Here is a 20,223-nt window from a genome sequence, read left to right as displayed (position 1 = left end):
ACCCTAGCGCTGTAAAACCTGAGATATGGGAAGGGGGAGCTTCATCAGGCACAGTCAGACCTGCGCTGCTGACCAATGTTCACAGTAAGGCAAATTTCTAAGTCTCCAAATTGCTTGGCAAGATGAGTGAGGGCATGAGCGTGCTACTTCCTCCCCTTCTGGGAATCGCCAATTATTTTCAAATCCAGTTTGCAGAGAAGGTGCCTCGAGGGCAGTCTTTGGTTTTACGGAAGTGGGAAAGGTGTGTTAAACCAAACAGGTGACTGCGAAAGTGTTCACCAGGAGAGATCAGTGGATAAAAGCTTCCCTTAGTCACGTCAGTAATACTGCTCTCATGACAGGGGTAAATCCATCTTTACCTTACACCCTTCCATGCTGAGTAGAAGACACTAATTTTTGATGAGCCAGCTGCCAGCTGTTTAATGGGGTGGAAAAACTAGTCTCCCCAGTGGTTCTATTTAAGACAATGCAAGGTCTGCACTTGGAGCCTCGAGATACTGGAGCAATCTTCTTCTCTACAACCAATTCAACAAGGAAACCAGGATCCTACAGGCAAACTTTCTAGCCTATCTGACAAGACACTTTATTTAAAATATTGATCTTTCATTGCTTCTATGCCTTTGGTATGAAAGAGATGGCAAGACTGACTTTAAATTGTTACTCAAGTAGCTTCATGCTATCCTGACAGAAGTCTTGGCCTTCTTAAACAGCTGCAACCCCCTTTGTTGGATGCACTGCACCTAAAGCCCTGCTGAATGTCATTGAAATATTTCTAGATCGATGCAGGGCTGCATACAGCATTTTATGTGTCCAATTAAAGAGAAATTAAGTTTAAAACAACTTAAAATGAACAAGGGATAAGAAAGCAAAGCTACATCTGCTCTTGTTCTCCCTCTGTTTCTGATGCTAATTCCACTCTATCTACTTTCATCTGTTAAACAACTGAAAAAACAACTTGTTTCACCACAGCTCTGCGTTCAGAGGAGGTTCCTCAGGAGGGGGCAGGAAGCGATAAGCCCCAACTTTCAGATAGAAAACCACAGCTTAGAGTCATCCCATTTCTAGATCGATGCAGGGCTGCATACAGCATTTTATGTGTCCAATTAAGGAGAAATGAAATTTAAAACAATTTAAAATGAACAAGGGATAAGCGAACAAGGGATAAGAAAGCAAAGCTACATCTGCTCTTGTTCTCCCTCTGTTTCTGATGCTAATTCCACTCTATCTACTTTCATCTGTTAAACAACTGAAAAAACAACTTGTTTCACCACAGCTCTGCGTTCAGAGGAGGTTCCTCAGGAGGGGGCAGGAAGCGATAAGCCCCAACTTTCAGATAGAAAACCACAGCTTAGAGTCATCCCGACAAAATTGGCTGTGGTGGTCTAACAGCTCGCTGGCCCAGCAGGTCTCCCCAGGCTGGGCAACGCCTATTTCCCTCGTGCCAGCCAGACATGACTCTTGGGTGAGCTGAGTTAGCTCACGTTTGGTGTCATGAATTAGTTCACCAAAGAACCTGAGGAGCACCAGCATCAGAGGAAAGGCAGCTCTGGGAGCGCCTTGCTGAGAGCAGAGAAACAGAACTGTCTCCTACGGCGAAGTGAGCCGTCAGATCAGCCACTGCATCTGACTGCACCCTTAATTTCCTTGTGGGTGTAATGTGACAAGCATTTCTTTTGGCAGTGAAGTTTAAATAGCTGGCGCTGCTGCCTGGTTGTGCCAGCACAACTACGTGTTATGACTACATGCTAAATGAATCAAGTTATGGGGTCTGGTAGCCAGATGTAGCTCCACAGAAGTGTAAAGGGCAGCAAAAAGGAACGCACACAGTCAGGAACACATTCTGCTTAGGAAATGACTGCTGCCCGGAGAAATGCTTGGTAAGTTACAACCTATGCTTTAGCCAACACCTTTCCCAAAACCATGCCCAAAGTGTGCTTATAGCAGGCCCCTTCTTGAAAGACTGGAGTCTTCTTGCAAGGGATTAGCTAAACCAACAGCCAGGTACTTGAAACGCTGAGGCTGGGAGCACCCAGAGTCGTTCACTTTTCTCTGAACGATTGCTGATACTACCTTTAATTTCTGTACTTAACATGTCACAAGAAAACTTAAGTTATGTATGTTTAACATAAAAGGGGGAGGGGAAGTCACGTGTCTGTAGCCTGCCACCTTGTCCCAGGTACTCTGTGCTTCTAGCAAAGGGACGCTAGACAAACGTGCTGGTGAAACTGGTTTTGAGCCCCTTGCGGATACTCTGCTGGAGTTTAGGCCTTTTGACTTTCAGAAGGCAGCTCCTGGATCATTTATGGCAATCACAATTATAAATCATACCATGGCAACTCCCATTATTCACGATGCCAATCCGGGTTGAAGATCTGTTCTATAGCTGAGGTCCACGTTCTGCTTCGTGACCAATTCCAGCTGAACAACGTACCTGGAGATTTCAGTTTGCTTTGCTTTCTCAGCCTTTCAGAAATGCTGAAGTCCACGGGAATGTCACAGCTCAATAGGTTAGCCCCAGAGACTGCAGCAGGTGAAAGGTAGCACCCAAAGTCCAGCTTGTCTCTATGTTGTTCACTTTCTTTGTTAACTATAAAGGAAGAAAAAGAAGTTGTTCCCAACAGTTCTCCAAACTGATATATTGCACAGATGACAGCAACTACAATGTAACAACTAGCCAGAAAAAATAACTACTGCATGTTGATAAGAGAAATCTGGAACCTGGCTTTGGGATTTAACTGTTTTTCTCACCTGTAAGAGCGTGTTGTCCCTAAATCCAAAACCTTCCTTTAGTAAAGCAGTGATGTAAGTGAGATCCATGCAGAGGAAGGGACTGGATGAGTTGTACCTCTCCATGTTATCACAGACTAGAGGAGAAAAAAAAGGAATCTCAGCAAAATAAAGGAGCTTTCATCTACATTATACATTAAAACTGACCTCAAGCCAAAGCCTACTAAAACCAGCCACCCACTTCTATTAACGGGTGCATATGACACATGGTACACGCAACACAGCTGTTTTATAATGTTGGAGAACAAAGAGAAACTGGAAGTACTATATAGTTAACTCCATCATAAGTACATTTTTATTACAGCAGCATAATCCACATAGCTCTTTTGAAGTCTGTATCTCTGCTCGACTGATAACTGGCAGGGAGTTTGTTATTACTTAGTCTTTCAAAAACACAGCATCATTTGTCTTCCTCACCAGTCTCCAAGGATGGCTCCAGTAATGGAGTCCACCTTGTACACTGGCAGCTTCTTTTGTGTTTTTTTCAACCACACATGTCCAAGGACATGGAAGAGGCTATTGCCCAACCAACTGCTCCCTCGCTGCAGGAGGCAGATCCCTCAAGATTCCACAGTAAGGGTGACAGTGACTGGGAAAAGGATTTACAGTAAGTGTTGTCTTCTGGACCTACCATTACTGCCCTGTCCTACAAGCATCAAGGACAGAGTTCACTTATTTTTAGAAACTGATAAGCAGCAGCATCCTACTATTGCAATGAGAAAGAGAAGCATTAATTTAGGATGACAGAGTTGATCTCCTGATGCTCTAAAGCTAAATAAATGGTTTGATGGTGTTAGATAACAGCTGCTTCTTTGGAAATAAGTTCTCCCAGTACCCAGGGAAACAAAACAAGCACAAACTTTAGAGCCTAATCCCCCTATTAAAAAACTGGGTCTTCAGGGAGATTAAGTTTAACTGAAAAATCATTAAAATTTAGGCCCTATTTTTGAAAAAAGTCAGTCCTGAACTACATAATTATGGTGATAAATACGTCTACCAATCATCATGAGGATGACCATAATTCAGAGGTAACATCTTGCTCTGTAAGCTAAAGTTTTAGCCATCAGTAGCATGGCAAGGTGGGAGCTCTTTTTTCATGAGGTACAAAACCAGAACAAGTATTCAGGAAAAAGTCAGGGGGAGGGAAAGGAATGCAGAAGAGGCTGTCAGGCTTAAACAACCTTTGCTCTCTCCCTCCATTTTGTTAGATTCTAAAAAGGCTTTAAGGTGACTGACTTCTAGAAGTCAGCTTTCTGCTAGTATCAGAGAGCTGCAGTTTGACAGGAGGAGCTCTTGATACAGCAAATTAACTTTCTTTTTTACTGACATTGATGAACTATCTTCCTCCTCTCCTGAGCAGAACTGCCAAGCTGCTAACACTTTGTTTCCCCTCACTGTTCTTCAGTACTTTCTTCTGCAACAGTTACAGGTGTTGGCCAATAAAAGCTAAGTAACATGACAGGGAAGGCATAAGTGGAATAAAGGTTAAACAAACTTTTTTTTTTTTTTAAAGGTCAAACTCACACTATGTATTGCCTACAGACATTCATGTTTTTGTTATTTCTCGTCCTCGCCAGTTTCCCAAGTCTCATGACACTTACCTTCTTTGGCTTTTCTTTCAAAATCTTTCACTTCCAGGACACCTCCCTGTTCATAATCTGAAGAGGCAAGAAAACATCATCATAGACCTGAAAGCATTTGTGTTCAATATCTAAGTTGACCCTAGAATGCAACTGGGTGATGCTGGGCTACGAGTGAGATCGGTTGATAACAGAGGCCAGAGCTGCAAGTATAACTGGAGCTCAGAGCACAAGTCTCATCTGCTGAACTCTGAACATCAAACTGCACTGACAGATACAGCATTCATTCTCAGAAAGTATTTCCTCTTTCTCAACACCACTCCTTTTCCCTGCTCCCTGTGGCCCCAGCCTCCAGGGTACCTTTGTGTACCTCCTGGCTGACATGCTCACATCTAGTAGACCATCTCAAACCAATTTACCAATTAGGTTGGTGTCAACTGCGCGATCATAGTAGTAGGAGAAAGCATAGAATGAACTTCCACGAATCTCATCTGGTTGGTGCAGTTTTCCTTTGACAACCTTGAGAACTTCCAAGTAGCAAGGCTTGAATCCTGTTTCTCCTGTCAGGATGAACACAGATGTGGTGAACCAGAGAGCTATGTCCAGGAGATGGAAGAATCAGTGGCTCAAAGTCTCAGAAAAAAACTCTCTTATTAGCACAAAAAACTCTTAACACTTCCTGTAAAGGTAGCATTTGTAATAAGAGATCACAGCCAGAGTATGGACAGTATAGGCCACCTACTCTTACAGCTTCAGGTTTTTCTTTGGCTCAGTCAAAAGTCCACATCTGTAACTGCACAGGTATCTTTCATAACTCAAGATGGAATATTTGCAAAGGAAAAGCTCAGATTCTGGAGACAAGACTTATCTTACAAGAAGCAACAAGTCTCCTTAGTTTACCTTCTTTGTTGCCACCATAGCGGTATTTCACTCCCCCAAAGTGCCACTCTGCCTCCAGCTGCTTTGGCAAACAAGAACTGCGGAACATTTGCCCATCCACAGCTGGAATGAAACGAGAGGGAAGACTCAGAAAGGATAAAATTTAACATAGTTATTGATCAATATGCAGAACCAGAAAAGAAAAGGCTGAAAGATCTTCATTAAGGTCTCTAAGCAAAAGTGCAGAAATCTGAATTGATGGATGCTGCACAAACTGATTATGAAGGACCAGTCTCAGTTTGGGAAAGCTGTGTCCATTTTGTCCTGCAAGCTGCAGAGCAGCTGGGCTTATCATTTGTTAATGAGAGATAAGGGTATCTGGGTAATGGCTGTTCACCACAAGAAACAAGGGAGGTAATAAATTAAACACACAGATACACAAGCCCTAATGAACAGCAGATAACTGAGACAAACAAAAGAAATGAGCAATGAAGACAAAAACCTCCCAAGATGCTGATCAATGACCACTACAGGATCTACTGAATGTGGGACCCCTGAAGGGTTCAGCCAGAAATACTGGTGAGAGGAAAACATGACTATTATGGCCAGGTCTCACAGAAAAAGCAAACCTCTTACAGAATGGTTGAGGGGGGTTGTGGGACTGTGCAAAATTTACTACGGGATGTTTAGGGGAAGGTTCAAAGGCAGGGAAAGGAGGAATCAAGGGACGAGGGAAGCATAAGTGCAGGAAAACAGAGGGGATGATAAAAGAAGGCAATTACAACTAAGCAGGCAGCTGGTCAGTAATGCTTTTCTGGCTGAGCCGTGTGACCAACCACTGCAGTGTGTTCTGTCTTCTTCTTAAATCCTATTCCCAAATGTTTTTGATTTGAGTACACTCCAGTAATTAACACAAGTCCATCTAGCTGGCAAGTAAGAATCCAGAAGGTGGAAATACCCCAGGTCCCGGCTAGAGGCAAGACAAAAGGCCCAAGGTCTGGGCATGAAGACTGGAAGGACTTAAGGTTTGGGTCAGACTGGCAAGGCTCAGGAATGGGAATATGCATTCAGGTCAGTGAGTGACAGTGTGTGTGACATACTCGTGGACTTCAAGCTAGACTAGTCAGTGAACACAACAGAAGGTCTGGGGGAAGATGGTGGGCCAGGCCGATACCAAAGAGACCGATAAAGTGGCTTTGGCCTAAGCAGCAATCCTTAGGAGCAGGACCTGCCCATGCTGTTTGTGTTTCTGTGGGTGCCTGTGAAGCTGTGTGTTTGCGGCTGGCCACCTCTATGTGGTGTTTGTAAGGCCCCACATGTGCATGTCTGGAATTTGCACTCAGTCTTGCTGCTGGCTGAACCTGGAAACAGGGAAAAGCAGCTGTCTGGCAAGACAACTCCTTAACAAGTGGTAGCCAGCTTCCAGACAGATCTGTGCCAGTGAAAACACAGAAAATCATGAGATAGTGAAGACACAGGAAAAAGGCTGCTGACCCAAGACTAAGTCTAACCATCTCTTCAAAAATCTTAGATGTTTCATCATATGAACATACCTTCCATATTCAAAGCTCCGAGCGTTGCTAGTCTGGCAGCTTTTAGTCCAAACCCCAAATAGCTGCAAACAACAAAGACAGACATTACAGTTTTAATTCTTGCACATCTGGTATGCTTCACCCATAGCCTCTTCCTAAATCCTGGAAAATCCAAACCAAATTTCCTCCCTCTGCTTCCCACAAGTCTCTCCTCTCTAAAACAGAGTTCCCTTTGCCAGACCAATTCCAAAAGTACCAAAAGACACAAACCCAAGAATTACAATTCTGTAAAATGGGTAAATCTAAAACTGCAGAAAGTGGTTAGAGCTGATGTGACATTTCTACAAAATATTCATGAAAAGCAAAAATGCACAATCTTAAAAATGAGGGAGAAAGAAGGGTATGTGAAGAGTGCATGAGGAATAGGGTGGCCATTCTTATGTCACACACATTAGACTATGTGCTCTTAGGGCAGAACTAACAGGAAGCTGGAGAATTTCCCACTAAATGGGAGCTGTGCCTTTGTGTGAAATTCACCCCTGTTTGACTCCAGAGATTATTGCTATACTCATTACCAGCCAGGACGTGAACAACATTTCTGAGAATGTCATTACATGTTGCTGGCTTCAGCAACACAGCTAGATTAAAAACTTTCATTCCCATCTCTGTGTTTGGCTACTTATCCCTTTAGTCATGTCAATACAAACATTACAGAATAATCACAGTTAAACTAACCTCCAGCTCCCTCATTTCTTAGGAGATGACTTTCAATCCCAATTACTTGAAGTGATCTAAAGGACACTCTTGGTGAATACAGCAATCAGTTACATCAGTAAAAGTAAGCAGTAGGAGAGGAGGACTATTAAATCAGCTTTGCTGTCAAGTAAGCATATTCTGTAACTGATGGAGATGATAGTCTTCACCCCACTAAGAACAGGCTGAGACCAACTCTGTTACACATGGCTGAGTTCTCATTGGACTGTAAGACACGCAGGTTTCACTGCAAACACCTCAGAAACTTGTTAGCTGAATGCAGTAAGCACAATTATATTATTCCAGGCCAAGTATCCTCTCCAACTGGTTCAATAATCTGTTGTGCTCCATGGTCTGCATCAGCTGCCTGTGATTGTCTCTTTGGTTTACGTCAGTCTAAGTTTTACTTTTTGTCCAGTTGCTGAAGAGACGTGCCATTTCGAACTAAGAAGGAAAAAATTTCAGGAAGGTCCTCTTTCCAAATGTCTGATCAGATTTAGTTCTGACTACTGGCACGATATCCGCCTTTCCGCTTGGTCCAGAATATTTGCCTTGATTCCAGTAATAAGAATTCTTCTCCTTACATATAGCGAGTCATAATGCTTCCTCTTCATTTGACAGACTGACTAATTTAAGTGCCTTGCAGTGATACTAACTATGATCCTGGAATGTTTCCAGTCAACTAATGTTGTGTTCCACTTCAACTAATGTTTCAAGCAGATAAGAAAATTATTAAAAAAAACTAGTCATGGTCCCAACAGCTGGTAACAGGATGACATAGCCATTTGTGGTTAGCTCAGGGGCTGCAGAAAGACTGATTTTCCCAGCAGAAACAGCAGCCTTTTGCTCCTCACCTGTGGGTATAGAGCTTGTACGTGCTGTTAAACATTTCAAATGAGGTAAGAAAATCACCAGGGGTTTCCTTCAAAGTTTCCTAAAAGTTAAGTAAAAGAAAAAATCTTTTAGTTTTTATTATGCAATGAAAAATAACCAACTTTGATGTAATATCACAATTTCATAATGATTGTGATTTTAGTTATTTATAACTTTGGCAATAATACCTTGAAAAGCATAACATTACCTTAAACACACCTCCACACAGCTACCATTACATGTCCTCTATTTACTTGTAATCTGTATTTCATTAATTAATCTCTTATTATTACGGTATTTTGTTCAAAACAAATACAAGAGTAAACAAGTGACTGCCTCAGATTGCAGGAAGGGGAAAAAAAAAAAACAAACCCTGCTGCAAACCAAAGGGTGAAATCCCTGCTAATTCTGGCAGACAGGAAAAACTCTTCAGAAACTGACTGAGCTATGCATGTGCTTTTTTCTATGAGCATGGTGATAGAGATGAGCAGCAGATACAGCATACCAGCAGGCAACGTGAACCTTGACTCCACACTGCCCTACTAATTCGCACCACTGGTCCTGCTCAGCAGAAAATCCCCAAGGCCTTTTGCTGCAAGGGTCGAAGGAGAAGTTTGAATCCTGAGCTGCAGCTCAGCCTACTTCACAGCTCTATTTATTCTCCAAAACCCTGGCATGCAACACCCTTTCCTGTTGGTCCAGTGCCCACTTCAGCAGGTGTTATCAACACAAAACAGAGGGCAAGTCCGGAGTACTTCAGGCTTTGCTGAACAGGATAAGGTTGCACGTCATGTTTCAACATGACCCGCCGTTGCAGAATTAAAATACCCTGATATGAAAACCATGTGTTTTGTGCTCCCCAAACACCCTTTGAGAATCTCAATTCCTGTAAACAAAAAACGTTAAATAAAGGACTCCTTCAGAAAGAGGGACAAAACCAATCACTATCAAGGTACAGAACTCTGTAGTGCCCTTCCAATACCCATGTGATTTCCCATGCAAACTTTAGACTTGGGTCCCAGTCCAAGCTGTTTCTACAGAGCTATAGAATTCCTGACAAATCCAGCAGAGATGGACTGAGGGAAAGAGGAATTCCCAAAGAAGAAAACAAAGAGGGACTGGCTGTGCTATCATGAAGACATTTGCCCCATGAGGCACCCCCCTCCACTCTGCCTCTCCTAGCCCTCCCAAATTTAGTGAGGATCTGCTATCAGTCTTGGCGGATGGAGCCGAGGGGAAGATAACTAAAGGATAACTCAGAGCAGACCCTAAATTTCTTGTAATAATGCAAAAATACTCCCTGAGAGTGTTCTACATTCATTGAATACAAAGTAATTTTCTACATTAATGGGACTTCCCCAGCCTGGGTCTAGAAAACAAAAGCCCTTTCTCTTTGGTTTTACCCATTTGCTTGCTTTCTTTTTTCTTTGTTGCTATCCAAGCTCCTTTGTTTACAAGCGCCTATCAGCCAACTGCTGATGTCAAAGGGAACAGAAATACAGATGTTCTGTACGCCACAGATGTTCTGCTTGTGCCAGTGCTGACAAAGTGATTTCAGAGAGCACAGCAGCGCTCAGGTCTCTCCGCTGGCCTTGCAGTCCCAACCCGCACACTTGTAACCGCTCCTCACCTCAAACTGTGGCAGGAATGTGATTTGGGTTGAGGCTCCTCCCAAGTCCAGAGTCCCAACAGTGTGCTGGTTCTGGCCAGACAGCTGCCCTACAAACAACACCATGCTCAGAACGGTCCCAATTCCACAAGTGCTAAAATGCACATATTGCATCTATGTTCAAGCAACGAACAAGATACTACATTATCACAGCAATACAGAGAAAAGATAGGCAAACAGAAGGGATTATGAAAAGATTCATATGACTTTCTTCCTTTGTTCTAATTTCACTTCCAAAAAGCCAAAAGCAGATAAACCTCTAGATATCCAGCAAAAGCTGAAAGTAAAAGACAAAGTATCTCCTGCAGAAGACTGCCAGGGAGAGTTTGTGAATTCTGTAACCACCATACAGCTGGTCAAACGCAGTAGGAAAGGAAAGGTAAGAGCAGAGCCAGCTATTATCATTTCTCTTCACCCAGAGCACCTTTTTTGCTTGCTCATGTATCCACTGGAGTACTGATTTTCTTTTCTCTTCACCAGATTGTGCTCCCAGAACTTTCCAGAGCCAGTGGGGCTGAAGCACCAGTGCATTCCCTGTTGCACAACTTTAGTTGCATAGTTCATGTTGGGATGAAGAACATGGTAAAACTGTTTCCCGCTTTCTAACAGATCAGCAGTACAACTCTCCTAGGTGTGTTAGGCAAACCAGCTTGTTAGTGCCTCCCAGTCCTGAGTAAATCCTGGCACCTTCTGGATGAAGATGCCTCCTTCTCACTACAGCTGTGGTGCTCTCCCTGGAACACAGCCTACCCAAGCCAATCCACTGCTTTAGCACTGGTGTCACAGTGGGGAGGAAAAGCAGGACATGGCAACCAAGGAAGAGGAACAGTGATCACCTCTTCAGAAGAGACTCAAATTCATATTAAGACAGAAGTTACACAGAGTTAAATACCTGTCAAAAAGTTCACAGTGATCCAGGCTAAAATTCCTGCAGAGTGAAAAAGGAGAGGGAAAAAAAAAGTCACCACTGAATACTCACACAACCCCCCGCCCACCCTTACCAGCTCTCCACATGTTACTTATTTACCCAGAAATCATTATTAACGTAACTGCCCCATACTTCAGAGATTAATTTAAATGTATAATTTAAGTGACACAATGCATTATTGAATTATTAAAATCTCATAAACTGGGCTAGGTAGAATGTTTGTAATACCCCTGCAACCGCAGCATGCACAAGTCATGTCGATTATCCAAACAACATCCAAAGAAGTAATGAGCTGATACAATGCACAAGCTTCCTTGGGCACATTTTTCCTTCCAGCATTTCAATTCCTAACTGGAAAACTGCATACATACCACTCTGTGTTTTAATCTTGTGGTTTCTGTAATTACGCTACAGACATTGTGGCAACCGGTAAAACACAAACAACTATTCCGACTCCAGCGACTTGCCTGACACTGGCACAATTCTCACCCAAACATGGGCCAACACACGATAGTAGAAGAGGTGGGATTTTAAAATACATCTTGGCAGGCTACACCTTGCTCTATTATGTGTTATTGATCCTGCTCCCCATCAATACAATACTTCACCCCTTAATCCTAGTGACGCTCTATGCATTGCACCATACTTCATCAGATACTCGCAGACTTTGTTACTTCTCCTTTTCTCTTGGCCCACGTGGACAGATTTTGTTCTTTAATCTTCCTCCATTTATTAGTTGTTTAAGCACCGTGATAATTCTTTTTGCTGTCCTTGAACACCTTCCAAACTGACAATACATCTGCCATAATGAATTGTTCAGAACTGAATGTACCATCACAGATAGCTCTTATCAGGCACCCTACAGAAGGATTATTGCCTGCCTACTCTCCAAGGCAATGCCTCTGGATATGTAGCCAAAACGTTCCAGTGGCTGTTCTGCACTGCACTGCAAACCTACAACATAATTAACCTTTTCTTGCATTTTAGATTTCTTCCTTTGCTACTTTACTAGCTGCATTTTTCCAATCAGAATATTTTTAAAATTTATTACTTTATTATGTATTTCATTATCTAATTTTTTACTACTTGCTAATTATGTTTAACTTTCCTCTAATATTCACAATGCTTCCATCCTTAACCTGAAAATTGATGAGATAATCATAATAGATTATTTTTACTAGGCACTTTCCATAAGTTTCCTCACTTGCTATCTATTATCATGTAGCCTTTCAGAAGTGGACACCATCTTCTTTCCACCAATTCCCAAGAGCAGGCTTCACCTAGATCCCTGATTTCTGAGATGAGGTTCTCTTCTGGAACCTTAGAAGGTTTTGGATGAACCTTCAAATCTAGCTAACTCATAAATCTCTTTGTGTGTCTACAGAGGAGCAAGTTATCAGCACCTCCTAGGAAAAGCAGGATTACATTGTTTCAAACAGGGCTAGAAACCTTTTATTTTTTCCCTTAGTTTAGTGACCATTTCCCTTTCCCTCTCATTTTCTTAAGATCTCTCTCTTTTTCTCCCATTTTTCTTTGCTTTCACTTTTTCCTCCTTCTAAAACGTACCTTCATGAGACCCGTCCATGATGCTAACACTGTCCTCTGGAACAAGAAATGGTGATTCCTCAAAGACTTCTCTCACCTGAAGAAGGAAATAATGATTATGTTCCCTGGTACTGTTCTGCTCTGAGGACGACAAGAAAGTTTTCTTTTTTTACAGCAGTAGAAAATAAGACAAGTGTGTGGAGTAGACAACATTTTTTCTCTTTCAAGGGCCAGGAAAGAAAGAAACAAGTATCGTAGGTCTCTCTCCCTGTGTCTTCTATCCATATCAAGACAAAGGATTTCAGGACCATACAAGAAAGCCTGTAAAGTCTGTGAGTTTCATGCTGTCGTGGGATTACAGTCACTTTTCACAGCTGAGATTCTCTTATGCTAAATAGAGATGGAGAACTGAGTCACGAAAGATGAAACAGTGAGAGCAATACTAGTGCGTCCAAAAGATCTTAGTATTACCTCTAAAAGCAGAGCCTGAGCTTTCTCCTCTGACAGCAAGCGCAGTCCAGCTGTGGCTTTTAACACTACTGGGGTCTTCTTCCAGAGATGAGGTGGCACAGCATCTATGGCCATGTCCAACAATTTTTTGACACTTTCAGCACCCTAGAAGGAAAAAGATGCTTTTCTTATGGCTTCCTCCTACAGGCCATCAGAAAACAGGCCTCCCTGTTTTATTAAGGCCTGACCTAACCTGCTAAGTGCGTCTTTATTCTTCCCTTCTCCATAACTTATTAACAAAAAGTAGATCTGACAATATATAGACACAAAAATTTAAACAGTTTTAGGAGTCAGAGAAATGAACCCTCTCTCCTTGTCAGTGTAACAGGACTAGAAAAGAAAATCCCCACAGTCTTAACCCCTTCCTTCCAAACAAATCTAAACAAAATATATACATTTTGAACTGTGACCAGCATTGAAAATTTCAACCAAAAGGAAAAACTGAGAAAATTATTAGTAAACAAGACAGGAGTATATATTTACTCATATTTACGGAAGCTATAGGGGAAATAAACATTGAATATGGATGCAGCTAGAGCAAAAAATCACTTTGTCTTTGAAATTCTCATAGGCAAATAGTCTAGGAATATACAGCATTTAAGCAATTAATTAAGCCATTGCTCCATTGAAAAAATATGTAAAACAACAGCTCCCATTTCACTGTGTAGAAATTAACTCACAAAAGTAGAGCAACAGGTTTAGAGAGCCAGCAGGAGAACCTTCACATTTTTTCTTGACTCTATGCAATTGCAATTAGTAATACTTTGAACTGCTTAGTAGAGTCCAACTGGTATCAGTAGAAGCAAGACCAACTCACAGGGAATGAAGGAGACCCTTACCTTTTCAGGCTGATCAGCATATGCAGAAAGACCTGGCTTCACAGATTCAAAGATTTCCCCTTCCAACTCTGGAAGGTCTTCTGCACAAACGAAACATTACATTAAACAGTCAACAACTGTAATCCTTTTCTTTAGTTTTAAAAAAGTTGCCTGCAACCCCTGTAAAGTGACTATCCTTGATTCCCCCTTGCAAACAATACTATTCCCTCCTAAAACAAGCACTGCTCCTTCACTTCAGGAGCATATTTAACAAAATGTTGCCCTTGAATCCTCCAAGTTCACAAACAATTTATTAAGAACGTATTATAATTAGCAGTATGTTCAATCTGCATTTGTGAACTACAATGAGTTATAGCAATGTAGTATGGCTGTTGCCTAATTTTAGTAACATTCATTTCCCTTGCTATCCCCAAGCTAATTGTGAAATACTAACTCACATTAAGACACACAGAGTCAACTTCTGATTATTCTTAGGTAATTCATCCAATTCACAAACACAGAAGAGAGCTGACAGCTCAAGCACCTGGTTACAAAGCCAAAAAAGCATGACCATTGCTCCAAGAGCAGCTTGCATCTATGTCCCTGCCCATGGCAGAGGGGCTGAAACTTAAACGATCTTTAAGGTCCCTTCCAACCCAAACCACTCTACGATTCTATGAAATCTTCAGTTGTTCCCAAATGCTGTGTTGGAAAAAAACCACAAAACTCTTTTGGGAAGTTGGAACCTAAGTCAACATAGTCCAAGTGCACAGACTGACACAGGGTCTCACCTGGGCTGTTCTGCACAAAGGTGTAAATGTGAATCCGGGTTCCAGTGCTTCCTGCGTCAAACATTATGCCATAAAAAGTGTTGGCTTTGGCATTTATAGGGCACATGTTAGGTGGAAAGAAATCCTGAAACCACATTTCCCTGTTTGAATGGGAAAGAACAAAGGACAAAGAAGAAAATGCCAGTGCTAGAAGGATGAGAAGTCTGGAAGATGCCATCTTGCCAGGACCCCTTGAGGCAGTCGAGCATGGATCAGCAATCACAGAGCTGCAGTAGGTCCTGTAGACAAAAAAAAAAAAAAAAAAAAAAAAAAAAAAAAAAAAGCAGAAATGGAAATTACCAAGAGCCCTCTCCTTAAAAAGTCTGTAGAGAAAAAAACAAACAAAGCAAACAAAAAAACCCGAACAGTCTGTACACATACATTCTGCCCTTTAGATGCTTTTCAACTCCTCATCCAAAAGATGTGATTTACTTCACTTAATGCTACAACTGCATCTAAATGGTTTGTTCTTTCAGAGTAAACATTTCTCCATTTCCAAAATGCGGTAAAGTACTTTGCTTCCCAATATTTCTAGTTTTGACTTTATTTAGACTTTCTTTTTTCTCTGATTTGGCTTCAAGGTTCTCAACACCTAGAGTCCCCAGAACCTCCAAAAAGCCCAAATGCTATCTGAAAATAAGCATCACCAAAGGGGAGCTCAGGGCAGAACCGCTGTGCCCTAACATTTACATACTTGAGATGTTGTGGCAGAACACAAGTGTTATTCAGAGTCACAAACAAAGAGAATTTCATCTCTGGCTAAGAACAGCTGCTGGGAGAGATTAGTGCACAGAGAGACTGATGGCATATCCTTCCAGCTGCATCCTTGTCCCCAAGAAAAGCCTGTGCTGCACCAGAGGGACCAAACTGTAAGATGTGCTTGGGCTCTGCTTCTTAGTATTTTTCATGCTTTTCCTTTCTGTCTTGATCTTGGTTTTTCATTGTTTTCTCCTGACGCCATTCTCATTTTCAGAATTATGAAAAAATCCAACAGAACTTCACCCTTCTGTCACATCTAGACCAGTTGCCCTGAACACCCAGGTTGTATACACAGCTTTAAACAACAGCTTCTATAAGCCAAGGCCCCAAAGTTGTGTGATGCGGTATTGGATATCAAGATAAAACTAGACCTCCTCTCTGTTATTACATATCTCTTTGCACATATTTTTTCCTAAAAAAAAATCTAATAAAGGAAAGATACAAGCACAGCAATGATAGGGTTCATTAGGTGCCCAAGTAAAAAGGAGAAGAATATATAGCTATCTTTGTTATTTGCATTTTAACAGCAGAAAAGAGCATGTGGCCAGATGCCCCACCATATGCAGTATGGCCTGCACTGACATACACACACAACACTCGGCACAGAGAAGGTGCAAACAGCTTCTTATCATTCTCCAGACACTTGGTGACACATCCATCTGCCCAGAGCACTGAATATTCTACTTCATATGTCTGTTCATCTGCTCTGCCTAAGACCCTCTCACCCACCTCTAGCCCTTGCATTTGGTTGTCTTTCAGTGATCTGCTCAGCCCCACTATGTTCATTCTCTCAAAACCTTTATTTGCCATCTCTATCCAACGTTTATTCCTTCCTAATGCTAATTTCTCTCCTTTCCTTCCTATGTGAATCTGACATAGCCTCTATTTCCACACACCATTCTCCCACGCCCAAAGAACTCACTTATCCTCTACTACCTTTTAACCCAGATTTAGCCCTTATACAACTTTTATTATTTCCATCCTTCACCTTTGTCCCCAGTTACAGCAAAGCAAGATTAACTTTTACCCGTCCTCAGTGAACAGTGTCACATTGGGTAACTCCTCGAGTGTCTCTCTAACTCACTCGAGCGTTCAGCTCTCTCTAGGGCAAACTAAACGCGGCAGCCCACTGCAGAAGGGTAACCTTGCCTGTCCTCTGTGACCTTTATTTTGATCCTCCTGTTCCTAATAGATGCAGAGAGCCACGGGCAGAAGCACAAGCTCTTAATCCACTCTGCCTCAGAAGCACACTCTGAGAAGAGGAAGAAGTGACTTCACCATTCCACAAATAGGCAATAGCCCTGACCACCCTCTGTTACAGACCAACCCCAACTGCAGTGGTTTCTAAAGCATTCACGGGTTACGGGGAAATGAGTAAAAACTTAGTTCTAGCCTGTAACACCTGAACAGAGTTCATGAAAAGTGCTGAGCCAGTTGGCAGCTTTATAGCTATGGATTTGTACCAAGATGCAGCTGGCATTACCCACTTTTGTTTCATCACTACAAGAAGGTCTACTGAAAATCCAAGAAGTTGCACAACATAAGCCACATGAGTGAGTACTACCTTGCAGGTGGCCAGAAGAAATGCTATTCTCATGCAATGTAAGGATTTTCCTTACTGATCCATCATAAATACAACCAGCACCTGCCTTAACAACAAACTCCAGAGTCCTATTACAAATGGCACATGTGACACTTATGCAAGCCTCGGAATATCTCTGATAATCCGAAAATATCCAAGCAACTGCCATCATTAACACATACTTTTCTTGCCAGATCTACTACTGGATGAACCTTAGCCTCCCATGAAACACTCCCTCACGGAACTTCTCTTCTCTGTCCCTTCTTAGACATCCACCACCTCTTCACACTTCCCATTCTCTATTTCTCCCCTGACTTTTTTCCTTTTCTACCTTTAACCTCCTAAAGACAGAAAAATAAAATTCAAGAAATTCAGAAAAATTTTATTTTTCTCCACCCTTGTTAAAAATAAAAAAAGCACATTGAGCCTCTTCAATGAGTGGTTCAGATCATTTAACCAAGTGCAGTAGCAAAACAGTGGCCTCAAGAAGCATAAAAATAAATGAGGAGAGTAAGAAATCAGAGACAACAGAGAGAAATGGGCAGTGTGTAACAGAAATGGCAATGGAAAAGGAATTTGCCAGTCAGAAGAAAGAACGGAGGAAAAAACTGAAGGTAGAGATAGACAAGGGATTAGTTACTGAGAAGGAAAAATATTTCCAAAAGTGCGCCTCTCAACAACTTAAAATCCTAGCTGCTATCAGAATACAACAGGATGGATAAAATGAGCAACAAACAGAAAGGAGAAAACAGAGTAACAGTAATAGGAGCACAAGATCATTAAAATAAGCAAGCAGTGCAGCAGGTAAAATGCACAGACAACCAACAGCAGGCTCCGCTTACTGCCTTTATAAATGAGCAACAATAATCAGCATCAGTGGCAAATACGTTAGGCACACACCTGGAGCAGGATGGAAGCAACAGCTATTCCACTCCAGAGATTCCTAATGAAAACCACTTCGGAGCACCGCGAGGAGAGACACTGTGCCTGCACTGCTGCACCTTCCCTTTCAGCTAGTAGGAGTGGACTACGTATCAGGCAAATTATAAGGTCACAGAAGCATACAAAAATATCAGCCGAGTTGCTTTATTCAAATCTGAGTTTATCATCACTCAATACGAGCAGTGAAACATGCTGAATTGAAGAAGTTGAAAGTTAACTGAGTTCAACAAGTTGGTAAAACATTTACACAAACATTACAGCTGACCTCAACAGCACTGGTCTAGGTTCAGTGACACAAGGTAGAACACTCATTTCCCAACACAAACACATGTAAATATCAACTGTACAAGGTGGATTTTAGATACTAAACTGAAAAACTGAAGGGCATCCAATATAAAGATTTGGGAGCTACACAGGCTGTACGATCCAAAAATGCTGCAGAGAAACTGCCAAGACTGAGAGTGTGAAAAGGAAGAAAAGAAAAAAGAAACAAAAAACCCCCAATCAAACTCCCCTTAAACAACCCAAGTAAAAACAATGCCAGGATAGTAAGAAGAAACCTTAAGACAGCAAAACACAACCTCACTTAGAGCTCACCATACACAGAAACACTGGTAATTTTCGAGACAAGAAAGTCTCACCCATATTCTTGGATATTTTTGGCAAAAGAACACACAAAGCCCAAACCACAGCAACAGGAGCATCTCCCTGTAAAAATGACTGAGCCTGTCCGTCCTGAGCGGAAGGGACAGCAGCGTGCCTGAGATACACAGGGATCTCCCTTCTCTTTCCTAAATATCATCGGGAAACACGTGGACATAAAGAAAAATATTAGAAAATAATGAGAAATATTTAGGACATATAAACACTAAGACAAATATTTTAGGAAACAAAATAGACAAATGACGTAGTTAAATTCCTATTGTTATTTATTGCTCAAGCACACCAGAAGCCCTTCTGAATGGAAAGATCTATTTTCTGCACTAAACCAGTAACAAAATCTATTTTCCAGATGAGCAGCTCTTAAGGTAACGAGATCTATTTCCCCGATGAGCAGCTTTTACATGTAACACTCGTGACTAAACAAATACATTTTTACCTTTCCCCTCCCCCAGTAACAACGGGTCATAACACTTTTTCTGTACTTTATTTTATGTAGTAAAAAAAAAAAAAAAAAGCTCTCTTGGACTGCTTTGACAAAATTTAAGCTCCTTAAAAGTACCCGGTTTAAAAATCACAATAGAAAGTGTATCTGAATTCACTGGCAGAATTTCCCTGTATTTCCATAAAGATAACGGCACGATTTTCTTTACACGTGTACATTTGGGGTAAAATTCTGGGTGTAGGGCTTTAAACGTCGGGACCAAAAAAAAAAGAAAAAAAAAAAAAAGGAGCCGAGTCACAAACAGGCGTTATCAGCAGTTTGATCTTCTTTTTCCTGCCCTGAGGCTCCCAATACACATTATTTATTTATTGTCATTTCTGGCCCAGGGGGTTTTCGGTTTTCCTCATTAATTAGAGCAAGGCAGCTCCCCGGGACACGGCGGCGGTACCCTGTGACCCTGTACCCCCGGGGGCGGAAAACCACACACCTTTTCACCGTGACCGACAGACCGGTGTCCTTAAGAGACGGATTTGGGGTGTGTGTGTGGTTTTGGGTGTGTGTGGGGGGGGTTTGGGTGCGGAGGGGTTTTGCTTCAACCTCCACCCGGGGACGACTCCGGTGCCAGCTCCTGCACGACACCCCGTTTCCCGAATTAACCCCCGATAGGGCTGCAGGGTCGGGTGTTTTTAAACTTTTCCACACCTCAACGCCAAACCTTCCGAATTCCTCCTCCCAAACACCCGCACCCAGCTCCCCCCTACCTTCCTTCCCTCTCCTCACGCAAAAAGCTCCCGCAGCCGCTCCCCGTCCCCGGCCGGCGGCGACGGGCACGGCCCCGGGGACCCCGCCGCTCCCCTCCCGGGGCCGGTACCGGTAGCGCTAGGCAGAAACACGCGTGGAAACGCTTAATTTTCTCCTCAGCTGTCGCGCGAGGGATACAGCGCGTCCTCCCGCCCGCCCCGCGCGGAGTAACGGAAACGTCCCGGCTCTGCGGAGCTCTCACCCCGCTCCCCGACGCCTCCCCGGCGTCACACCCCTTCCCGGGGCGCCGGGAACGCGGCGGGAAGAGGGGGGGGGAGAGGGGGGGTTCACCGGCGGGACGGCGAGCAACCCCCGGCGGGGCCCCGGCCG

The 20,223-nt window shown here is 42.6% G+C and overlaps 1 protein-coding gene across 3 annotated transcripts; it reads right to left on the bottom strand.

The window, feature by feature from the left end:
* Positions 1-1,056: 1,056 nt before the first annotated feature.
* Positions 1,057-20,213, bottom strand: ENTPD5 (ectonucleoside triphosphate diphosphohydrolase 5). 3 transcript variants are annotated; one of them, XM_014941701.1, is made up of 15 exons: positions 19,854-19,871; positions 17,946-18,058; positions 14,666-14,943; positions 13,896-13,975; positions 13,018-13,161; positions 12,568-12,643; positions 10,966-11,001; positions 10,035-10,123; positions 8,386-8,465; positions 6,800-6,861; positions 5,268-5,369; positions 4,787-4,927; positions 4,389-4,445; positions 2,749-2,864; positions 1,057-2,587 (listed from the first exon to the last, which is right to left on the bottom strand). In XM_014941701.1, exons 3-15 carry the CDS (start codon positions 14,880-14,882, stop codon positions 2,501-2,503), a joined length of 1,287 nt encoding a protein of 428 aa, XP_014797187.1. In that variant the 5' UTR covers positions 14,883-14,943; positions 17,946-18,058; positions 19,854-19,871; the 3' UTR covers positions 1,057-2,500. The 3 variants fall into 3 exon arrangements, with proteins under 3 accessions (XP_014797187.1, XP_014797189.1, XP_014797188.1); XM_014941703.1 differs by lacking the exon at positions 17,946-18,058 and having other exon boundaries at positions 19,854-20,213; XM_014941702.1 differs by lacking the exons at positions 17,946-18,058; positions 19,854-19,871 and adding an exon at positions 20,096-20,201.
* Between the last annotated feature and the right edge of the window lie 10 nt (positions 20,214-20,223).

This window comes from Calidris pugnax, unplaced genomic scaffold (genome assembly GCF_001431845.1).
Source record: "Calidris pugnax isolate Ruff unplaced genomic scaffold, ASM143184v1 scaffold56, whole genome shotgun sequence".
Classification (NCBI taxonomy): domain Eukaryota; kingdom Metazoa; phylum Chordata; class Aves; order Charadriiformes; family Scolopacidae; genus Calidris; species Calidris pugnax.
The sequence above is the reverse complement of the archived record's forward strand: the minus strand, read 5'-3'. Positions and strand labels throughout refer to the sequence as shown.

Excerpts from the sequence above, each read along its gene's own strand:
- ENTPD5 (XM_014941703.1), bottom strand. The coding sequence starts at position 14,882 with ATGGCATCTTCCAGACTTCTCATCCTTCTAGCACTGGCATTTTCTTCT. Across the intron at positions 13,976-14,665 it reads CTTTGTGCAGAACAGCCCAG|AAGACCTTCCAGAGTTGGAA; the intron begins GTGAGACCCTGT and ends TCGTTTGTGCAG. Across the intron at positions 11,002-12,567 it reads CATGGACGGGTCTCATGAAG|GAATTTTAGCCTGGATCACT; the intron begins GTACGTTTTAGA and ends TTCACTCTGCAG.